We start from the raw sequence: 22,538 nt of genomic DNA, 5'->3' as shown, positions 1-22,538 counted from the left end.
ACAGTTACTTTCAAAATTAATCTCCGTTATTTTCTCCAGGCTGCACCTACATCATCAGGCATAGCTAAACAGATGGAAACCTCTAAAAGGAGCGAGAAGGCAAAGCCTATGACTTCGTCTGCACACACAGATAATGTAACGCAGATATCTACAGCAGATGGGGTGATAAATAACCTTCAAAGGGATGACTCTCTAGACTCTGGTTCCTATGGAAAACAGGCTGAAACTCATGATAGCGGTACACCAGCCAAAACTATTGGCAGGTTTTCAGTAATCAGCACGCAGGATGAATTAACTTTAACAGCGCCGCACTGCTTAAGGTTCTCAGCACCCCCAGACGTCTATTTGGATGAGCTACCTTCCAGCCCTGACCTGAAGACAGCTGTCCGACGGGTGCAGACAGCCTCTTCTGTCGATGTCCTCTGCGACCAGGGTTCGAGTGATTCTGCCGACGAGCCTTTCCATCGGCAGCCGGCTGCCGCTGCCCAACTCTCCCCCCCGAGCAGTAGTGCAGCCACTGACTTAATTAAAAAAGCAGCTGCTTTTCTGCAAAGATCTGGCAAAGCTAGCTCGCCAGGCCTCGATTCACCCAACGGGCAAGGAACAAAAATTCCTACCATCAACATAACTTCTTTCCACTCGCAGTCATCGTACATGAGCAGCGACAACGACTCGGAATTTGAAGACGCAGATATGAAGAAGGAATTGCAGAACCTGAGAGAGAAGTATGTCGGGTTTGCAAACAATGCTAGGGAAGCTTGTGTTAAGGCAGTGTCTCTGCATATTGAGGAGCCAATGTGTGGTTTTCGTAGCTGTAATGAGGAAACTGGTTCTGGGCAAATCCCTAGGACCTTCCCCCAAATGTCATACTGCATCCTTTTATGCATCACTCTATTTGTCAATTCCCTTTAGAGGAATAATTCAATAATAACTTTTTTTAAACGCCAAAACACTTCTGCTGCGATGTCCAGTTTCCTTACTGAAAAGCTATGTTGGTATGGTAGCAAACAAGAGCACTCGTGACGTACCTGATAGGAGGTTCCCGTGTGGACCCAACTTAAGGCGGCATAAAAATAATCTGGATGCTTGTGTAGACAGCTGCCGTAGAGTGCTCTTCGTGCCCTTCTCTGCAGGGGTGATTGAGACTGTCGGGTCTACAGACCCATTGCTATTCCCAGACTCGCTTTTACAGTAGATAACCGAGTATCTGTTAGGTACATAAGACCCTCGCTCTGCCGCCCGTCGGATCTCAAGTCGTCGATCCAGTCTCGGTGGGAGGCTGGGTGAGCCTGGCAGGACTCTGTGGTGCTGCCAGTCCTGAGAGCTAGCTTCTTTAAATGTGAACATTTCCTTTCTTTTCTGGCAGGTGACAGGTAAAAACTAGCATTAGATGCCAGTATAACCAAACTGTTCAACTTTACCTTAAGGTATAATGGTTTTACTGGATACAGATGATGCATCTTTTTAAAATGGTAATACAAAACCTTTAAACTGACTTTATGGCATCATGAAATCTGCATTATAAATAAGGTAATGGCTCATGTGCTAATGGCATTTTTATGGGAAGCACTTTTGGCCGCCTTCGTGTTGAAATCCTCCAAACTGATGTACATGCCTTGAGACTTAGCTTTTTTGAAGCCACTGGTTTGAGGAGAGAAATTCTGGAACAGGTTGGAGTTCCTGTCAGATCTCGTGTCAGAATCGGTTGCGTTTACTGAGGATGTTGAATTCTGTCTTACAAATGAATATTTGAGAAGGTAGTCATCACATTTGCCCTGTAAATTGTTATAACTTCACATACTTTTGGATGAACAGTTGATTGTTTTATAACCAAAGACTGTTTTGTTTCTTTTTTTATAACTAATTATGCTGTCAAGATGTGGTGCTTTATCAAATATGTCGCTAGCAGAGTTCTTTATTTACTTTTTTTATGTTTAGGCATATGAAAGAAATTGCTGAACTTCAGACTCAGCAGAAGAATGAGATAGAGGCACTGTATATTCGGTTAGGGAAGCCCCTTCCTCCCAACCTGGGGTTCCTTCACTCCGCCCCACCAAGCGGCCGTCGCCGAAGAACCAGCAAAAATAAATTGAAAGGTGGAAAACTATTAAACCCTCTGGTCCAGCAGCTCAGGAGTGGAACATCAGGCACAAGTAGGTACACTAGGTTGCTTTCCATATGCCTGTTGTTTGTGTCAGTTGTGGTTCTGCTGTGTAATTGCATGGACTGCAGGAGAGGCGCTGAATTTGTATTGTTTTTAATACTGTGACTCAAGTTTGCGTACTGCGGACTGGGTTTGAAGCGGGGCTTCCTTTGGGACAGGCTCATTGCAGCTGCTGAACCATGCACACCTTCTCTGCATCAGTTACACTGCTTGGCAGAGAAACAACATTCCACTTTAATTTGGAATACAGCCTGGCTACATTTTCTCATCCTTTCTCCAAATGCAATTTATTGATGTTTGTATTCACTTCTTAGGTGCTGTTATCCTCTATTGATTATGCGCTGTGTCTTGTTGTTGTTATTTTTTTCCTACAAGATGCCATATAAATAAGATTGGATTGCATTTGCTCCCCCAAAGGATGGGAGGTAAAAATTGTGATGGATACTTTGACCATCTGAAGTAGTTTGAGATTTTTCGAACAGTAGTACAGTCTTGAGTCATTCTCTCTTTGGAAAGTAAAAAGATATAATTCAACTGGGAAATGTTGATATACCCCAGTAACTATTCCTTCGGGAAACATAGTATAGAATATGAATATTTTTTCTTCAGCTTTTAGTTCATGCTGTTGTTTAGAGGAGCAGCAGCACTTCCAGTATTAACCCTGTATTTCAAACCCAGTAGCTCTTGTTTTCAAATTCACGGCACCATAGGTCCACTTTAAATTTTTTACATCAATCTTAATTATAGAGAGAGTGTTTTGGAGGTTTTTGCTTTTAATTAAGGATTTCAAGTGAGATAGGACAAGCAAAGATACTCAGAGGCAGGATGTTCTGTGATCCATCTTGAATCTCAGTGTTCTTGCCTATGGGAACTGGAGCAAAGTTCAGTGCTTTATACCTCTGTAGCTGCTGCTCGGCTGACACATGTAGGTTTTACTCCCTTTCCTTGTGAGAAGATGCTCTGAATGTCCGTTATCCTCGGTCCTTTCATTTTCCACTTTGTTCTTAGGTTCTCTCTTGCCATTTTCCCCTCTGTCTATTCACAAAACTCACATCTGTCTCCACTGGTGGATCTTGGCTCATATCAGTTCCAAGGAATTAAGGCTTATTTCTGCATAAATGCTCCAATTCTCCTTTTTTTTTTTTTTTTTTTTTTTTTTTTTTCCCCCTTCTAAAACTTCTACACTGAAAGGGTTATTGAAGACTGGCACAGGCTGCCCAGGAAAGTGTTTGAATCGCCATCCTTGGATGTATTTAAAAGCCGTCTAGTTATGGTGCTCAGGGACATGGTTTAGAAGTGGGCCTGATAGAGTTAGATAGCAGTTGGACTTGATCTTAAAGGTCTTTTCCAGCCATAATGATTTTATGATTCTATGTTCTACGCAGTCGTTCCGCACGTTCATCCCCCTGCTGAGGCTCTTCCGCATCTCTCGCTTCATTTCAGCAGTGCTCCGTGTGAGCTCCTGGCTCCGGCCTTTCTGGAAAAAGCAGAAAAGAAACTAAAAATCAAACCTACTCCATAAGCTTCATGGAGAACGTGGATTTGCTGTTGCATGTGTTTTGTTTGTTTGCTCTTTCAGGTAATCTTTCAGACTCTAAAGACTCACCCCACAAAGAAGCAACTAAACCTCAGCCTGGATCTCCTGAAGCAGCAGCAGCAGCCACCTCCCCTGCCTCGGCCACCTTCGGGAAGGCTGTTCAGACGCAGCAGCCGTGCTCTGTCAAAGCCTCTTTGTCTTCTGACATCTGCTCCGGCTTAGGCCCCGAAGGAGGAGACGCGAACGCAAGCTCTGGCCAAGGTGATTTTTTTCCTCCTGGCTGTTGGGCATGTCTTCCAGCACATGCTAAAATTAGTTCCCTTCCCTTATGCTTGAACTTTTTAGGAGTGGATTTCCCTTCTAGTCATATAGGAACAGGAACCTTTGGCAATCCAAATTACTGGCTTACCTTTAAAAAGATTGTTGCAGTATTGTCAGAAGAGCAAAAGTAAAGTATCTTACCAAGCATTGAGAGTAAACACTCGAGAAGGCGTGCTAATTTTTAGGAAGGAAATACCTTTTCTTTCTGCCAGCGGTGGCTTTATACTGACACCTTTTCTGGAGTCTGCCTTACAGATTTCTGAGTAAAAAGAAAGGCAAACAAAAAAGATACAGAAGGATAGGAGATTGTTTCCTTTGGTTCATTTGGGGCTTTTTTTTTTTTTTTTTAGCCCCTTGATACTGGTAGACCCAGAGTTCCTCATTTTAAATTACTTAACCGTCTTGAGTGTGAGGGCGGCGGGGGTGGGGGAAGAAAAGGGGGGGGGAAAAAAAAGAAAAACCAAACCCAGAGAACCAAGTTACGTTTCCTTTACCTAAGGGGTTAACTTTGTGCATGATTTTGGAGTCCCAGCTAAATGACTGTCGATTGGCTGTGTTCCCCCGTCCCGACCTCTGATACTTCTGTGTATTGCACACCTCCGTAGGCTTTGACTGATCTTGTTGCCATGCATATTGGAAGTTATAATGATGATTAAAATACCTTCCTCTCATTGCACATCCTGCCAAACTAATCTACAAAATATCTATCTGTTCTCTTCTGCTGTTATTGCATCCCTTGTGTATGGTCAATTAACTTACTCCTCTTTGGCAAAGTTAAAATGGAGATGTGGATGTTTAACTAACAAAGCTGATTTGACTGATGGTATAGGACATCTGATCACAGCTACTTGTACTTTATAAGTGTCTTTGTTTTCTTCCCTTTATATTCATTTGCAGGCTGGACGGTTTTCCACCAAACGTCTGAGAGAGTGACCTATAAATCTAGTAGCAAACCTCGTACCAGATTCCTCAGTGGACCTGTGTCTTTGTCCATCTGTTTGTATTTGTTCTTTTGTATTTTATCACAGTCCATCTTTCTTTTACCCCCTTTTTCCAATTCCATATTTGATATCTCTAATATGTTTGGCAGGATGCCCCTTTTTCTGAACCATCTTTTCTTTCTTTTAATCTTTCTTTTAAGTAATCATCATGAACACGCCTTATTTATATTAATTTTTCATATGAAAGCTTTTTTTGCACTGCTTTTGGCTCGTGCCTGGGCACCAAAAGCATGTGTGGAAGATCTCATCATTTATTATAGAGCCTTATGGTAAATTTTATCCTGGACTTATCAAAGCTTTTGTACTTTATGTGATTTATGTTGAAGTAATTTTATTTGCAATGTGGCAAATATACATGTCTGCTGTCCCGGTTCCAGCGACAACAAAAAGAAATCCATCCTTCTGTAGACGAATGGTCTCTTTCACACATGTTTGGACTATGAAGACATGCATGTAGCAAGCTGATACAATACTAGAAGGTCACTGAAGGGTATAACTTCCATACAAGGGCTGTATTAACACGATATACAGTACTGTTTATATCCACTCTGTTTTCTTTAATTTTTTTTCCCCGCTCTTTGCATGTGGAAATGCTGAGACAATAGTGCTCCAGCTAGTTCTTTCAAAATCTGTTTTCGCGGTGGGCTCTTCCCCATGCGTTCCCTTTAATTACTTTAAGCGAGCGATTTTTGATGTACTCCTAAGCAGCAGGAAGATCTGGTTACTCCAAGGGGGAGTACTGTCAACTTTTTTTGTGTAAGCTGATCTGGCTGAAGCACTTTACTCAGTTTATTTTCTTATGACCTTATGTGACCTCAGAGATGAAGTCAATTAGCAGTTCATCAAAGCATAAATAAGTAAAAAGCGATATCAGATTTTCAGATGATACTATGAAATGGATTGGTAGGATCCAGTATTTTTTGCTTCGAATAATTGTGCACCTGCTATTTGTACCCCATTTGTATGACTTCTAAAGTAATTGGCAATTCAACCAAATGATATCAAGCTACTTAATTAAAAAATTAAGACCTTTTTCCCAATCATACATGCTGCTTTTTAGGCAAACAGATTTTGCTTGTGCAATAAAGATATGTTGTGCTGAACAGGTACTATAGGCCACTTACATATAACGTTAGAAAGGCTAATGATGTTCTTGAGAAAATGTTTGGTTAACGAACTGTTCATTTGCATCAATATCAGATCTCCCATTGGAGTTCTACATTGCTGATCGTTATCCAAGTGGTACAGATCAAAGGCACGAGACCACTCAAACACACTCCTCCCGATTTTATGAATAAACTATTTTTTTAAATAATCTTGATTTCTTTAAAATTTTTTTTTGTTTGAGCTCCCTAAAAGTCCAAGCAGTCAGGTTCTTGAAAAACTGGTGTGTACTGCTCGGCATACTGGATTTATTATCATGCAAGTTTTTAACAACTATTGAAGTCACAAGACAGTTTTGCATTCGGAGATATTTTTTTCTGAGAACCTGAGGGGAATTCTCAGTTCACAAATTTTCCCATTCGGTGTTGTAACAGACATAGTAGTTTCTTCCTCTGCACGTGTAATTCCCAGAAGTCGTTTCATTAATCTTTCACGGAATTACTATTCAGTAGGATGCAAAAAAGACTGGGAGATGGCAATTAAAAACCAGCATATTAAAAACATTTGGGTGCATGGATATTGTGAATGAAACCAAGGGAAATACGTAAATCCTTCAAATCGTGAAGTTTCCCGATGCTTAAATAACTCAGCACGACTAATTGCTTTCTGTTCTCAGCCCATATGCTCTCTTCTCGGGTTCTTCTGGGCGCAGCATTCGGGGAGGAGGTTTGCACTCCCCCGTTTCTGAGTCATACGAGGAGATGGACTGCGTTTTGGGCACTTAACCCTGACACATCCATCCAAAAACACCGCTGCTCAGAGGGTACAGCTTAGTTTCGAATACTCTGTCGCTTGTGTTACTGGGCAGTTTTCCACAGCTGAATTACCGGTAGGTTTTGCTGGGATTGGAGCTTGTTTTAGCTTATTTCTCCAGTGAGTCCAACAGGTTGGTAGTGTGTATGTGAAGGGGTGAAGATGGGGCTGCATGCGGCCCCATCGCATTGTTCCCCAGATGCCGCTGGGGCTGGGACTGCTGCTGGAAGGACGTACGGCCGGTGGCTCCATCAAGCCTTGAGCAGCCGTGACCACGCGCCTTGGGAAAAATAGCACTAGATGGTGATGGGAATGCCAGCTAGCTCATGCTCCTTCCCCTCTGGAAGGGATGTAGGTTGACCCAGCATGGAGGCGAGTGCCGGGGCTGGGATGGGGGTGTCCGGCGCAGGCAGCTCGGCGGTGTGGCCGGCAGGTCGGGGTCCCGGGGATGTTCCCCAAGATGAGGTGTCCCAGGGATTTTTTGTTTGTTTCAGAGCTGTTGGGAAAAGTTGTGCTGGATTTGCAGGGATTTGCCTTCAGAGGGCTGAGAGCCCCTCTCCTATGAGGACAGGCTGGGAGAGTTGGGGGGGGTTCAGCATGGGGGTGTTCAGCCTGGAGAAGAGAAGGCTCCGGGGAGACCTTAGAGCCCCTTCCAGTCCTGAAAGGGGGCTCCAGGAAAGCTGAGGAGGGACTCTTGATCAGGGACAGGAGACATAGGATGAGGGGGAACGCTTTCGAACTGGAAGAGGGGAGATTTAGATTAGTTATCAGGAAGAAATTTTTCCCTCTGAGGGTGGTGAGCCCCTGGCGCAGGTTGCCCAGAGGAGCTGTGGCTGCCCCATCCCTGGAGGTGTTCAAGGCCAGGTTGGACGGGGCTTGGAGCAACCTGGGCTGGTGGGAGGTGTCCCTGCCCCTGGCAGGGGGGTTGGAACTGGGTGATCTTCAGGGTCCCTTCCAACCTAAACCATTCTGTGATTCTATGATTTTCAGAAATGCCCTGAATCTATACATTTGATTAAGGAAAAACAGCCCTTTGGGGAGGTCGGATACTCCAGTGTGAGGCCCGGGCTGTAGTAGCAGAAAAATTAGCAGCACGCTTTTAAGAAGAAATGTTCAGATAACATTAAAGATAGTTTTACCAAATATCTTGCCCGGTTACAAGATCCACCAAACTTGAACACTTTCACAGTGTTCTGCCAGAACAGCTTTTTGATCTGTTCCCTGTGTCCAATGGGGACTTTTCCTTTGCCCTTTTCATGGAATAAAATATTTTTGATGGGCTTCAGCATAATTTTAGCCTGAGCTCCTTCCCTGGGTTAAATTACCAGGGCGTCTTAGGGAAGAGTTTGTGCTGATTGCGAGTGGAGTTTTCAAAAGCTCCATTTGGTTTAGACTTGTAATCTTGTGTAAAGCAATTTCTGTCAGGTCTCCAGTAATTAATATATTGTATGTGCATATGTGATTATGGAAATGGTCTAAAAATTTATTGCCATTTCAATTTTATTTTAGCTCTCAAGCTTTTTGGCAGCTGTTAGAGTGCAAATATGGGACAGTGGATTTTTTCTGTCTTGTATGATAAAATAGCTACTTAATTTCTCAGATAAGAAATCTCGAATCGGGGGTAAAACACTCTGCTGAACTTTTGCAGGCTTAGATTAAATCTTAATTATGATTCATCTCCTTAACTTTACAGCTATTAAACACCTTGATTTTAGAAGTAATACAATTAATCCAGTGAATTAGGTTTAGCAAGTACATTTTTTTTTTAATTGAATTTGAATTTAAAACCAATTGTAGCTGACAATTGTCAGTCCCTGCTTCAGGCAATATCACCGCTAACATTATCTAAATGTTTCTCATCTCCCAAGCAACACGCTGGAGCCATAGAGCTTGGAAGAAATACCTCTCTTTTTGGTGACCGACTCTCCTGTAGTATTTTCCTTAACGTTGGCTCCGCTCACACGGGTGTGTTGTGAATCTGTCGAGCATCGCTGGTCTCTGGCGCTTCCCCCTACGTGTGGGGGGCCCCGGGTTTGATTTGGCACCCGAGGTGCCTAGAAACTTGTGGCTTTTCAGGAAGCGGAGGGGTTGGTGATTAAACTTTTTTAACACGCGTTTGAGCACGTACTGTAGTCAGCTGCCTGCTTTTATTTTTCGCAGGCAGTTGCTTTCCATTTGCATACATATTGTGCCAAATATTACCTATTGCTACATGCAGGGTAGTGAAGAAAACGGCATTCTAGTATCACTGCCACTGATGTTTCTGTGATGGGAGTTGCTAGCGAACTTTAAGAAATAGGCAAGGTAAGGCGTATCAGAGGGAAAAGAGAGGGGAAAAAAAATTTAAAACTACAACGCAGATTGTTGAGTTGTGAATGTGACCTGTATTTCGTTATCTAGGCTTTGAGATGAGAAACTACACTCGGTCATGCTTGCGTAAGGCATTGCTGTAGTCGTGTCCTTCTGAGTTTCCTGGAATAGAAACCTCGTTAAACTATATGAAATAAGAAAATTTTTCAAAGCGATCCTTCTGTTCCTCCTCATGCCACCCACATCAAAACACAAACATTTCTTCTCCCTCTTTTTCCTCCTTTTCTTTACTTTCTCTTCCTCAGTCTCTGACTGACGTCACTCCTTTCTCCTTTGAAGACTCATTCAGAGCCTGTGTCAGCCCGGACCGGCAATCTCTGAGTTTAAAGCTGTATTTCCAGCACAGTAACATAAAAACTCAACACCAGTTTGCTGTAGAGAAAAAGTCCATCCATCCTGTATCTTGCTTTTTGCCCCACTCTCTGATTTTGCTCATGTTTTCAAGTGCTTCTTCACAATAAACTTGCCATGCCCCATGTCAGATGCTCATCTCCTCCCATACCATGACGATATTCTTCTTACCAAAGTCCAAAATACCTTTCAGGAAATTCGGCACTCAAATAGAAACGGTGCTTATGTCTGGCAAGATCTGACAGTCAAGTTCCCGGTACGCTTCTGGCACTCTGACTAGCCAACAGAATATGTAAAATCACGATGAAGGATGTAACAAGATGATAAAGAAAAAAAACCACGCAGTTTGGTTAAATGAAAACTCAGCTACTCTGCTGGATTACTTTTCTGCACTTGGACAAGGCATAAGGGAAACTCATTCACGATTACTTTCAATTGAAGTTCAGAATCTCACGTTTAGACACAAATCCTACTAATAAAGTATTTGGAAACAATTGGCCTCAGACCTGCAGAACAATGTATCTTTTTGGACTTGTAAAACAGGACTTTTGGGGTTGTTTTACAGTTTGTCTTTGCAGCCAGACTAGCTTGACTTGTTCCTGAAAGCATTTTTGGCCTCCTATCACAAACTGAATTGACATCATTTCCTGCATAAATAGAGTAGGAATCAAAACGTCCTACTAGGAAGCCAAGGCAATTTGGAGGGGGAAAAAAAAAAAAACCACAAAAAAAAAAAACCCACAAAAAAAAACAAACCCAAACCAAAAAACCCAAACAAATGCACCTTTAAGTCATGAAACCTTGCTTTTGGCATGCTATTGTACTTTCCAAAGCTTCTGAATGGCTGCACATTAAGAAAGGTTTGAGCTGTCCAGTTATTTAGACTTCCTTTACTCACCTGAACTGCTGACTTTGTCTGTCCTTTCTTGCATAATAACTACTTTCTGATTGCTTAAAAGTACAGAAGCTTGTCCGTCAGATTTGTTGTGTTTAGTCTTACCTAATTCTGTATGTCTTGTATTGTTTTACCTTGTAGGGTCCACCTTGAAACGACTATGTCTAGGCAAAGATCACAGTAGTAGTAACTATCCCATTTTTGTTTCTCAGTATTTCCTTCATGGCATGGGATGTTTTTTGCTTTTTTGTTTTTTTTTAATTATTGATTTTTACTAAAAGCTAGTTGTTTAATAAATAGAGCTGATGCACTGATATGAAATTAGACTGTATAAATTGTGGTACTTTCATAATAATGCATGTGCTGTGATGTCTTGGGAACCACGCATGCTGCAAGACAGTTGTGGTATTCTTTGTGTGTGAGACTGTGCACGCATGCGGCGAGAAAACTGGATTCAGTGTTTGTCTTTCTGAAATACACACCTTTATATGACTGCAGTTCTCTGCTGGAGGAATTTATAGCTTAAAACGATCTCGCTCCTGTTGGGCTGCATGAAATATTAAACACTAATTGAAGAGCTTTCCTGTCAAAATACTTATTTTTCTCACTGGTCCCTTTCCCCCAAGCAAAGGAAAAGGAAATGAGCAGTATTCACTTAGGAGTTATGTTGCAGGTTGAATGCATGATCATTTAAAGGTTATTAACGTATTTTATATAACCGTAGGACTAATTAGTTTACTCGGTTTCATTGGCTGGTAACTGATTAACAGAAAAAAGAAGACTGAATGTTCATGTTTGCTTATATCATAATTTTACTACAGTTCTATGAACTTTTTGCTTGGAGAGATGGTCTTTATTTCAAATCTTGAGCTATATCAAATGTGTTAGCTGAAAAGTCACTTTCTATTTTCTGCTTAGGTCAAATTCAGGCGCCTTCAGTTGCTGTTCCTGCTGATCTTGCTGTGTCAGACTTGTAGTTACCAACACATAAAAAGGACAGATCATGCTTTTTTTTTTTTTCCCTAGCTCTTCTAGAAAAAAGTGAACGTATAAAATTAAATCTCTGTCAATATCCTTCCTGTCTGCTTTTATCTATACTAAAAGTTCTGCATCTTTATCTTTGTCTCAAAAACTCACACCGCCCCTATGTCCTCCTCTCTCCTCTTTCTTCTGTACATTCATGGTCCTGATGGGCTTTTTTTCCCCCAGAAAATACTCAGATGGCAGAGTAAATGGTCCTAACATCACTGAGAGAGATTGTGGGTTCCTGGAGCCTTTAAGGCATAGTAGCCACAACCCTACTTGTAACCTAATGACAATTATGTTTTTCCAGGAGGACTGTAAACTTATACCGGTAAAATAAATGGTAAATTCGTTTTTTAAATGCACGCAGTTTTAGCAAGTAATACATCCTGCCTCCCACTCTCTCGTAGAAGAGGCTTTGTCAGCCTTAGGACATCAGTGTTACTGGGGCTGCGTTCATTTCTTCTCTCCGAGTCATTAATTTTCCCTAGAGAGAAGTTGTGGGTGCAGCAGCTAGTGGCTGAGGTAACATAATGTGATAGAAAATATGAACGCTCTTGGACCATTTCTTTAAGCAAAGGTGTTCTGTAGAAAGGAGGGGGAGGGTTAGAAGTGCAAAAAGCCACCGTTTGAATTGCAGTAGATGAGGAACTGTTTGAGTGGCGAAGTGGTGAAGCAGAGATGCCATCGTCAACTTTCTTTGTGTGTGATTTTCCAGGATCCTCGACAAACAGTCTCGTAACGTGTCCTGAGCCCCTCCCGCAATCAACCCTGCAGGTTCAGGCCAACAACAGTAACAACAAGAAAGGGACGTTCACAGACGATCTTCACAAGCTGGTTGACCAGTGGACAAGCAAAACTGTTGGAGCTGCACAGACAAAACCTTCTTTAAACCAACTGAAGCAGAACCAAAAAAGGCAAGACATGGAGCCAAAGGCTAATCCCATGCAAACGCAGAATGAGACATGTGGAGTAAGTGGCACTCCTTGAAGAAAGTACCTTTTGCTATGTGTCTGAAAGCCTTTGCAGAACTCAGATTTGGAGGAGGACATAGACTAAAATTACTTCAGATAGATGCTTCCTATAAATGTCCATTCTTTTCATTAAGTACTAAACCAGTTTGTTTGTTTTTTTTTTTTAAATTGCCTTTTGGAATAATCTTGAGGGGTATATGGGCTGCAATAGATCTATAAAAAAATATATTTTTAAATTGCAAACTGCTTATTAACAGCAATATACAGCAATACTCATACCGCTAACCATAGGTTATGCTCAAATTAAGTTTTAACTATTCCTAAAGTTTTCTTCTTTTTGATGCTTAATATTAATCTTCCTTAGGCAGAACAGAGGCTGGGCTGGTGGCTTGGTGGTAGCGAGCCATTGTTTTAGTGGAACCGGAGCGAGTACTGCGCTGAGATAGGGGACAGTTGGATGTGTTTCTGCCCCTTGTTCTTGTACTGGGCGTCCTTGAGGCTCTCTGCCTCATGAAAATACCACCTTCAGAAAGGCTGTGAGAGTAAACTACAACAAAGTGGAAATTAGAAGCGTCCCCATTCATCCCCTCTTATTTTCAGTAGCAGGGGAAAAAAAAAAAACCAACATTGTGATGTGCTTTTGTGTCTGTGTTCAGTGCTCGTTTTCATGGCTGAGTGACGATGTGGAGGGAGGCACAAAAATGAATGAAGATGTATCCACGATCCCAGTTCACCATTCTGTCCCACCCTGGTCTGGGTTTCCAGACCTCTTCCTACTTCTCATGATTTGAGGGTTCTTTGACTAATAATTTTTGCTGGATTCATTTTTTGGGGGGAGGACTGGAAATTGAGCAGAAGTAGAGGAAAACAAATTAATTTTAAAAGCAAAGAATTAGTGAAAACAAAACCAGTGAGAGACTGCTTTGTAATCTCTTAACAAGATAACTGGATCTGGGTAGTAAACCATTGTCTTTTTGGCACATTGAAGGAGAAAAGAAATTTGTATGCAGCAGTGGTAGCTCTGTAGTTGTTCATGAGGTGAGACGTGCCAAAGCAGGAACGGTGCTAACACGTCTGCTTTGGTACCTGCTGGTTTTGGAGTTAGTAGGGTCACTGACTTCACAGGGAAAAGCAGTTGTGCAAATTTCTTAAACAATTTTACGTCAATTCTTGGTTGCAGTAAATGATCAAAAACCAGAGAGTAAATAATCCTTCTGCGTTGGTGATGGCTTAACCAGTATAAACCTGTTGTGGAGTAACAGCGACATCTACTTAAGACCCTATTAGTTCTCCCAAAATAAGTCAAAGGAGGTACTAGTAATCACAAATGGAAGACTTCGAGAAAGCTGATGGTGAGGACACAGATTTTGTTCTGTTAAGTCATTTCTTACTCTTTTGATGTGCTTTTTGCAGCTTGATGTCTTTTCCCTGAGACTCCTGCAGCAGATTGAAATACTCAATGGGGGTGTTATGCCCACTTCTAACTCTAGAAAAGAGAGGGTTAATTTGCTTATTTAAATCACTCATTAGCATCAATTTAGGGTTAATTTTACTTTCTGCGTTCTTGGTGTCTCTGTTTCAAAGCCTGCGGAGACTACAGAATATCCCTGTGAGAGGAACAGGAATGTCCCTGTCTTAATACACTGATTTTTAGAGCGTTAATATCTTTCTAGAACATGGCAGTTGTTCCAGGGAATTAACAAGGCTGTTTGAAGTATTTTAAAGAAAATTTACCAGAGAAGTTGGGATTCATTGCTCTTCACATCATTCCTTGTTGCTTGGAAGAGCGGCAGTCAGTTGGAGACCTTGCGAGCCCCGTGACAGCTCGCCCTGGGTGGTTTTGTCCATAAAGTCACAGAGTCACAGACTGGTAGGGGTTAGAAGAGACCTCTGGAGATCATCTAGTTCAATCCGCCTGCCAGAGCAGGGTCACCCAGAGCAGGTTGGACAGGACGGTGTCCAGGTGGATTTTGAAGATCTCCAGAGAAGGAGACTCCACAGCCTCTCTGGGCAGCCTGTGCCAGTGTTCTGCCACCCTCACAGGAAAGAAGATTTCCCTTATGTTGAGGCAGAGTTTCCTGTGTTCCAGTTTGTGCCCATTGCCCCTTATCCCATCACTGGGCACCAGTGGAAAGAGTCTGACCCCATCCTCTTGCCATCCACCCTTTAGATATTGATTAAGCACTGAGGAGATGCCCTCTCAGCCTTCTCTTCTCCAGCCTGCACAGCCCCAGGGCTCTCAGCCTTTCCTCAGCAGAGAGATGCTCCAGTCCCCTGACCATCCTCGTAGCCTCTGCTGGACTCTCTCCAGCAGTTCCCTGTCCTTCTTGAACTGGGGAGCCCACAGCTGGACGCAGTGCTCCAGATGTGGCCTCACCAGGGCGGAGCAGAGGGGGAGGGTGACCTCCCACGACCCGCTGGCCACACTCTTTTTAATGCACCCCAGGAGGCCATTGGCCCTCTTGGCCACAAGGGCACATTGCTTGTCAAGTCCTTGTAGTGTGGGCTGCAGAAGAGATGCAAAGGTAGATGGTAAATCTTCCTAGCATGGTGGTTGTTGGGGTATTTTTGCCACAAAGATGGCACTGCGTGCCAGAGGTGACAGAAAACAGGGCAGTGGATATGACTTAAGACTCTTACAACAGCACAAGGGCTGTTTTGGGAGTTGAGCATCGTTCTGCTGATCGTACCTTTTTGAAATTCACCCTAAAGGGGAAATTGAAGTTAAGGGAGGAGAGGGCTTCGTGATGTTGGGAGGAAAATAGCCAAAGGAGGAGGAAGGAAATTGTGTGAAAGGACCCATAACATCAGTTCTTGGAGCCATGAGTTACGTGGGGAGATGCTGTACCTGCACCGAATCACCATTGAGCCCACCTTTTAAAATGGTATTGAAAAGGCAAAAAGAACTCGGGAAATCACATAAAGAATGGAAAAAATAGCATAATAACAGGGAGCATATAAAGCTCAGGCTGTACTTCAGTCCATCTGTTAACACCATCTTTTCATCATATCTTTGATCAAATACAAAAATGCCTTTGCAAAAAATGAGTAAGGAGCGCTCAACAGATTTCCAGCCCATCAGAGAAAGTTATAATAAGGTTTTATGTTGGAAATAAAGGCTAGATAAATTGGAAATGTGGTGATTCTTATCCCTTTTTTTTTTTTTTTTTTTTCCTGGAACAAACTAGCAGGAAACTGTTAGGGCAGGTTGTCTCATGTTTTCATACTGGGTGTTTTGTTCTAGGAGCAGCTAGTGCTGGTCCTGTGCAATGGTCGGAAAGGAGCGAGGCAGTTTTGGTACCTTCACTTCTAAATTTTCTCTGGAGATTACTGGGCAGAAAGATGTCTCCTTGAAGAGTTTTTAAACGGGAGTGGGAGTGATACGAGTTGTCCCATGATGCTCTGCTGGTTATAGGTCCCCTGGAATTGGCACCACACAGAGCTCTTGTAGGTGACACAGAGGGCCAGGTAGGCGATGAGCATCCTCCTGGGGTGAAACTCTGGGGCTTCTGCTCTACCAGGTGTGACAAAGAAGGCGTCAAACCAAATGGACCCACTCTACTCTGTATTCATTGTTTTTCAGTATTTTAGACCAAAGGAAAATTGCAACAAATCCTTATTGGTTAGGGGCAGAGTTATTTTATTTATTTAATGTATTATTTTCTCTTACTGTCCACCCACTGTTATTAATACGCAGGGTAGTTGTAGGGCCGAAAGTCTTCTCTTTCACCCTGGAAACAGAGGACTAGCTTTCTGAGTCACCTTTTTTTCTTGATGTGTTTCTACCACTGTCAGCAAACTGTTTGCTGTGTGAATACAATATATTATTGGTACCCTTTTTTTTTTTTTTTTTTTTTTTTTAAACTAAGTGAAGGCTACTCTTTAAGGTTGGAAATCAACCCAGAAGAGAAACTGGTGGTGTGTTTAATAAGAGTTAGTCATTTTATTTTCTTCCTCTTCATCATCAGACGTGTAGAAAGCAGTAAAATAATTGGGACGCAAAGGAAGACTAAATTCTGCTTTGTTTCTGTGGAAGTTACCTGGTGGTTTGGCTGCAGCTCCTGGTTGGTGCATATCAGAAGTTTGGGGAGGAACCTTCAGGCATCCAGTTGTGTCACAAGAGCACTGAAATGTTCCTTTTCAAATGTTTTATTTAAACGTGGAAATACAGGTGTAATAGGATATGCTAGGAAGAACTGAAGTCAAACTGCCTGATAATCGTTATTTGTCTCGTGCTCATCCGTGTTGAAGGTGTGATGAAATAATCCTTTTTCACAGGTGATTGTGGTTACCACCAGTCAAGGAATAAGCCTAGGAACACGAGCTGACTTGTGTGTAAAGAGTACTGACTATTGTGTAGTTAAAGGTATTATTTGAAGATGCCTGGGAATAAAAGGGCTTGCCAAAAATATGTTTTCTGTTATTCGTACTCTTACCTAGCTCTGTGGGTTTTAAAGAAAAAAAACCAAACTGTTGCCCCCAAAAAGCTGTAAACAAGTTCCAAGTCCACGGACATGTTCCAAGTCCATAATACGGTTGTTTCTGTGAAGCGTGCAGGTCTGTGTCAGTCGGTGATGTGTGCTGGGGCTTGGACGCCGTCAGTAATAGCCGCACATCTGTTTGCATTTGGTACATCTTGATTTTAATGAGCTGGCTGCCTGGGAAGCGGGCTTTCTGGAGATAGCCACAGACGCGAAAATGGAGCGGAAGGACTATTGACACCTTTTACTGTCTTCCGTCTCCGTTGGATTGGAAGAATAATAAAAACTAGGATGGATCTGTGCTCGAAGCTATTCAAAACCACCTTCTCGGTCTGAACAGCTTTCCAGGAACCTGGAGGAGCCCAAGCACAAATCTTCAGTAGTACCTAATCACTTTGGGTTTTCAGCAAACTGGAAAAGGGTGATAAAAAAAGATGTATTACCATCTTTGACCTGCTTGTGTTGGCAGCCAGCTCTAACCCTGTCTTGTGATTTAGATGGTTTTGTTTCAGTGGTGGTTGGACCGTACAGGAAGTAAAATAGGAATGCTGATAATGCAGCCTTCAAAACGTAGCTGGGAGAGAAATAATCTAAATCCTGAATTTTTAGAACGGGTTGTGATAGTTACAGTCAGCCTTCACAGCAGAATTACCCCGTTTCATCTGTTCTAATGTAAAAACAGAAGTGTTTATAATGTCTATAAGAAGTCAAACACAACTATTAGCTATATACTTTCACGGTACTGTAGCTATGAATATTGCTAATGTGGCACTTTAGAGCTTGCTTGGTAAAGCATGATGGCAAGGCAGAGAATTAAAAACAGAAGTCCAAAGAACAGATTTATTTTCTTCTGAACTGTCATAGCCTTGGTCCAGTGGGGTTTGTTTCATTTTTACGTATGTTTTTGTGTACGTTCTTCATTGTGTATCTCTTATTCTTGTTTTCTAAACGAGTGTGTGTGATTATTTGGGGGAACGGGAAAGACTGGCAGCAAAAGGCAGGCATTTGGGGAAGCAAGAGCGAGAGGTGGCTCTTACCCCACAGGGACTTGTACAAGCCCTCGGGGCAGAGGTTTATGAGGGCAGGGAGAGTTTGGCGAGCGGAGGTACGAAGGCAGCATGCTAAGATGCGGCCATAGGTGTTTGTTCAGTAAGTACACTGCTTCTATAGAGGAGGCCAATTGAGATGCAGGGGGAATGAGAAAGGGGGAATTTTACTTCCTTCCCATATAATATAGGATACATTTTCAGATGTCAACCCAGTCTTGCTTCCAAAAAAAAATAATAATAAAACCCTACTAAATATCTTAGCAGACAGACATGGTGATGACAGACGTAAATTTTGCAGTCCATTTGTTAAATTCATTAAGTTTGAGATGATGTCTACCTTATCACCCAGCTTAAGGCCAGGGCAGCTGACTTTACTAGGCTCTAGACAGGCAGCAGAACAAAGAGAAGTAAATTAATGTTGTAATATTAAAATGAAGTCATGCCATCTGTGGTTGGCTAGGTCATCTACTCGATCTCATTCCTCGTTGCTAGTGTTACATCGTCTAAAGTTGGATTAGGAAGGGAAAAGACCACTTCTGCTTTACGCTCCTGCAGCAGGATTAGAGTATTTTAAGTAAGCCCCAAACACTTCTCCTACATGGCTGCAGACTATGGTTATAAAGATCTTTTGGTTTTTTTCCGTGATCTCTAAACGTTGGTTGCTTCAGCTGGATACAGGAGTCTGACGTTGTACCACTAGTTTTCAATTCCTAAGACAACATCAGTATAAAAGAAACTATTTGTGCCCATATCATCAAGCTGTGGGTAGAATACCAAAGCCCAGAAGATGGCCTGGAAGCTGAAGCCTTGTCACCGCTAGGGTCTGATGGACTGTAGTTGATCCACGTTTTGGAATCGAGGGCTTGTGCCAGAACTGCCACCTTTCAAACAAACTGGCAAAAATGACAAGGTTATAGCTAAGAGGAGAGGTCACCTGGGCAATCAGGGACCTGCAGATAATAAATGTGTCCTTTCAGCACCGAATTGGCCAGCTCGTGAGTGATGGGAGAGCTTACCGGCTCACAGATTTGCTTGGGAGCTTCAGCACTCCCCCAACACCCCCAAGTGTAGGGCTTGGGCTCAGGGCTGAAATACCCTTACCGTTGACAAGGCTCCTGGCCATGCCGTGCATCTCAGGGGCTTCCTTGGGTGGACCTCCCTTAAAATACCAGCCTGATTGATTGAAATGCCGAGCTAGTTCTGTTTACAGCTGTGACTTTGACCCTAGTGTAGGTGTACACCTTGTCCATCGCTGCCTGAGTGTCCTTTGAATTTTATGAACAAAGTGACTTGTAGTCTCATGGCTTTCCTAGAGCTGGGAAACCCATAGCTCCTTGTGCTGTTTTGAGGACCGTTCTGGTTGGTTTTGATGTTTCAGCTGGCACAAAATGGGTTGTTTCAGCCTCCATTGGTGCTGGGTTGTTACAGCTCGTTAAAAGATGATGGTTAAAAAATGGCTTTGACTGAGACACTTCCATCCAGGAGAAGGCGCAAGAGCCTAGATGTCTTGTTGTCCCTTCAAGTCTGTGTTTTGCTCCCTTGAAGCGTGCGGCGGAGGTAGAGGAAGCAACCTTAAATCACAAACGGGCTTTTGTCATGGCATTAACAGGTTTTAATAAGTAGGTGTAACGTTTGGGTTTGGAGCATGATGTATCATTATTCCCAGTTGCACATACATAGCCCTGAATACAGCTGCTGCTTTACTGCGTAATTTAGCTGGGAACAAAAAAGTCAAGAAGCACGAATAACGTAGAGGTAGGTTTCTTGGCATTTTAAAAGAACTAAAAATAACCTTTCTCAAGTTGGAATTTTTAAATCGGACCACTTGCTAAAATACGTCACCTCACGTTTTCAATGCTACTGTATAATCTACTGCTTGTAGAAGAAATTACGGATCTTGGTTAGCTCATCCACTCACAGTTGTCGAGTTTGGTGGAAACCATCGTTTTAAGGATATTAAAACATGGGTCTAATAATGGGTTAAAGAAGCCTTCAGGTCTTAAAAATACGTCCTTAGTTCCTCTCGTTGTTCTTTGGTTTCTGCTGTTAATTTGGCGGATTTTTATACATTAATGTTGTTCAATTCATTATACCAAAGCAGCTATTTCTTAGTTTGGTGTTCACCATCAGATTCAGGTTTCAGATTAGAACTGGAGACAGTGAAGTGAAGAAGGATATCAGATATTTCTGTATTTTTGTAAAATTGGCTTTGGAGCACAGGTTAATGTCCCAAAGCAGTCAATCCCAGAGAGACATTGCCATTTTTATTTTGAATAGAGAAGAGAGAGTAAAATCAGAAACACAGAGTAAGCATTCTACACGCTCTTATATTCATTTTTTTTCCACTGAAATTTCACCTTCATACCAGTTTTATCAATTTAATGTGAAATATCAAATTAACGGGAGATTCCCAGATTTAAATAATATGCCGTGAATAGGTGCTGGCTTGGTGGGAATCACAGCAGGGAGTTGTAAATTCTGTGAAATGAAAAAATGTAAGGAGAGGCTGCAGACCCCATCCGCAGAGAGAGCGGGCAGCGTTTTGGATAACGATTGGTTCCGTGGCACTGCGCGTGATGGAGCATATAATTTGGGAAGCTCTGCCATCTCAGCGTTTAGGAAGGAGAGCTCTAGCTCTACCCCTCGCGTGCAAAACCTGAATAATTGAAGTGGATGTTAATAGAATTTTAGAAAAATAGCCAGAATTGGTTCCAGCAGCTCCCGCTGTGTCCTTGCTGGTTTACCTCGCCTGATGCCACCAATGCCGGGTTTTTATCTGCCGAGGAAAATCTTTTTCCGTTTTTCACTACCTTTAGTTCAGAGAGGCCGAATGACCCACTGCAAACAAAGTTTTACAGAAATACATGCAAGAATTTTTACAACCTGTTCTGGGGAGGACTGTAACAATTTGGGTTTTTCCCAAGATTTGGGGTTTTTTCTTCAAGATTTGGGGTTTGGTTTTGGTTTTGGGGTTGTTTTTCTTTTTGCAAGATTTGGGGGGCAGGCAGGGGGTTTTGCAAGAATTGGGGTTGGGGTTTTGTTTTGTTTTTATTTTTGCAAGATTTGTTTTGGTTTGGGGTTTTTTTTGCAGGACTTGTTTTGGGCTTTTTTTGCAGGACTTGTTTTGGGCTTTTTTTGCAGGACTTGTTTTGGGCTTTTTTTGCAGGACTTGTTTTGGGCTTTTTTTGCAGGACTTGGTTGGGGTTTTCTGCAAGATTTGGGGTTTTTTCCTGCAAATTTGGTTGTTGGGTTTTGGGGTGGGTTTCTTTGGTTTTTTTTGAAGATTTGGGGTTTTTTTTAATGATTTGGTTTAATTCTGCATTTAGTTTAATTTAGTTACTTTTATGCATAAAACCGAGCATAAAAGATACTTGGGTTACTTTGGACTTTTGAGGTTTTTCACGGCTTTTTGTTTGTCGTTCAGCTCTCCCCTGTTCAGCAATGTTTCCTGCCTCCTTAAATAGTACAGTTATATTCAGACAGTTTTCCCCTCCTCCCTGTACCAACCTTTCCTATTAATTCCCATATTTTTTTTTCTTTAAAAAACAAAAAAGGGGGAAAAAAAAAAAAAAAAGAAAAGAAAAAAGAAAACCCCACCCCTTAAGCTTCCAAGGACGCCCTGCCATCCCTGTGCTTGCAGCGCCCGGCGGCGGATGCGGGGCAGGGATGCTGTCGGTGACGGGGATCGGCATGGACACGGCTGGGGGAGCGACACGGCCGCGGTCCCGGCACAGACACATGTGTCTCAGCACACCAGCGCTGCCCGTGGCAGGTGGGCAAAGAGGAGCTTAATAGCAACGCTTTCTGTATTTTTCTTTTTGTAGGTTAATTCGGTAAGAACGGGATTGGGGAAAAAGTGCGTTCTTCCAGCGTCTTGCCCCATGCCCGCTGCGTTAGCTCCTGGAGCCTCACCATCCCTGCCAGTGCCTATGCCAGGGCTCCGCTCTGGCACGGTGACACCTTATGTGATGCCTCTTTGTCAGTACGGCGGAGTTCTCCCTACGCCCGCTTACGGTGTGCAGTGGTCGGGGCCGGCGGCGCAGCCCGGCATGGCAGGAGGTCCCGGCGTCGCACGGTTCTCACCCCTGGGCACAACCTGCTTGCAGATGTACCCGGGGCCGCTGCAGCCCCCCGCTGCCGAGCCGCCGGGCCCCCGCCTGCGGATGACGTAGCTGGGCTGCTTTACTGCGGGTACCGATGGGCTCGGCGTCGGCGCGTGGCGGGGTTGGTCTGTAGATGCCACCAGTGTTGGAGGGGAGGTGGGGGCGCGGGCCAGCCCCGCCAGCGTACACAGCCATACACTGCATCCAGCGATCACTGTGAAAGGGTTTCACAAAAGATAAGTCCGTTTGTTCTGGCAATATTTGCTTCTATTTTATTGCTGCAGACACTTTATTCTGTTGTGTTCCGATGTTTTACATTTGGCGATCCTTAAAGTCGATTGTACTTGAATTG

General features: G+C 42.9%; 1 protein-coding gene across 1 annotated transcript in view; it reads left to right on the top strand.

Annotated features, from left to right (window-relative positions):
- The window catches only part of WNK2 (WNK lysine deficient protein kinase 2), a gene marked incomplete at its 3' end in the record, with an annotated part of 115,092 nt that extends 92,837 nt beyond the window's left edge, over positions 1-22,255 (top strand). The window contains exons 22-28 of the mRNA XM_082487508.1: positions 40-725; positions 1,939-2,153; positions 3,744-3,962; positions 4,920-5,018; positions 10,698-10,742; positions 12,298-12,551; positions 21,908-22,255. Coding sequence (XP_082343634.1) covers positions 40-725; positions 1,939-2,153; positions 3,744-3,962; positions 4,920-5,018; positions 10,698-10,742; positions 12,298-12,551; positions 21,908-22,255 — 1,866 coding nt within the window. The remainder of the gene's footprint in view (positions 1-39; positions 726-1,938; positions 2,154-3,743; positions 3,963-4,919; positions 5,019-10,697; positions 10,743-12,297; positions 12,552-21,907) is intronic.
- Between the last annotated feature and the right edge of the window lie 283 nt (positions 22,256-22,538).

Source organism: Vanellus vanellus (assembly GCF_965231255.1).
Source record: "Vanellus vanellus genome assembly, chromosome: 9".
Lineage (NCBI taxonomy): Eukaryota > Metazoa > Chordata > Aves > Charadriiformes > Charadriidae > Vanellus > Vanellus vanellus.
Note: the sequence above shows the minus strand (reverse complement) of the source record. Positions and strands in the feature narration are given on the sequence as shown.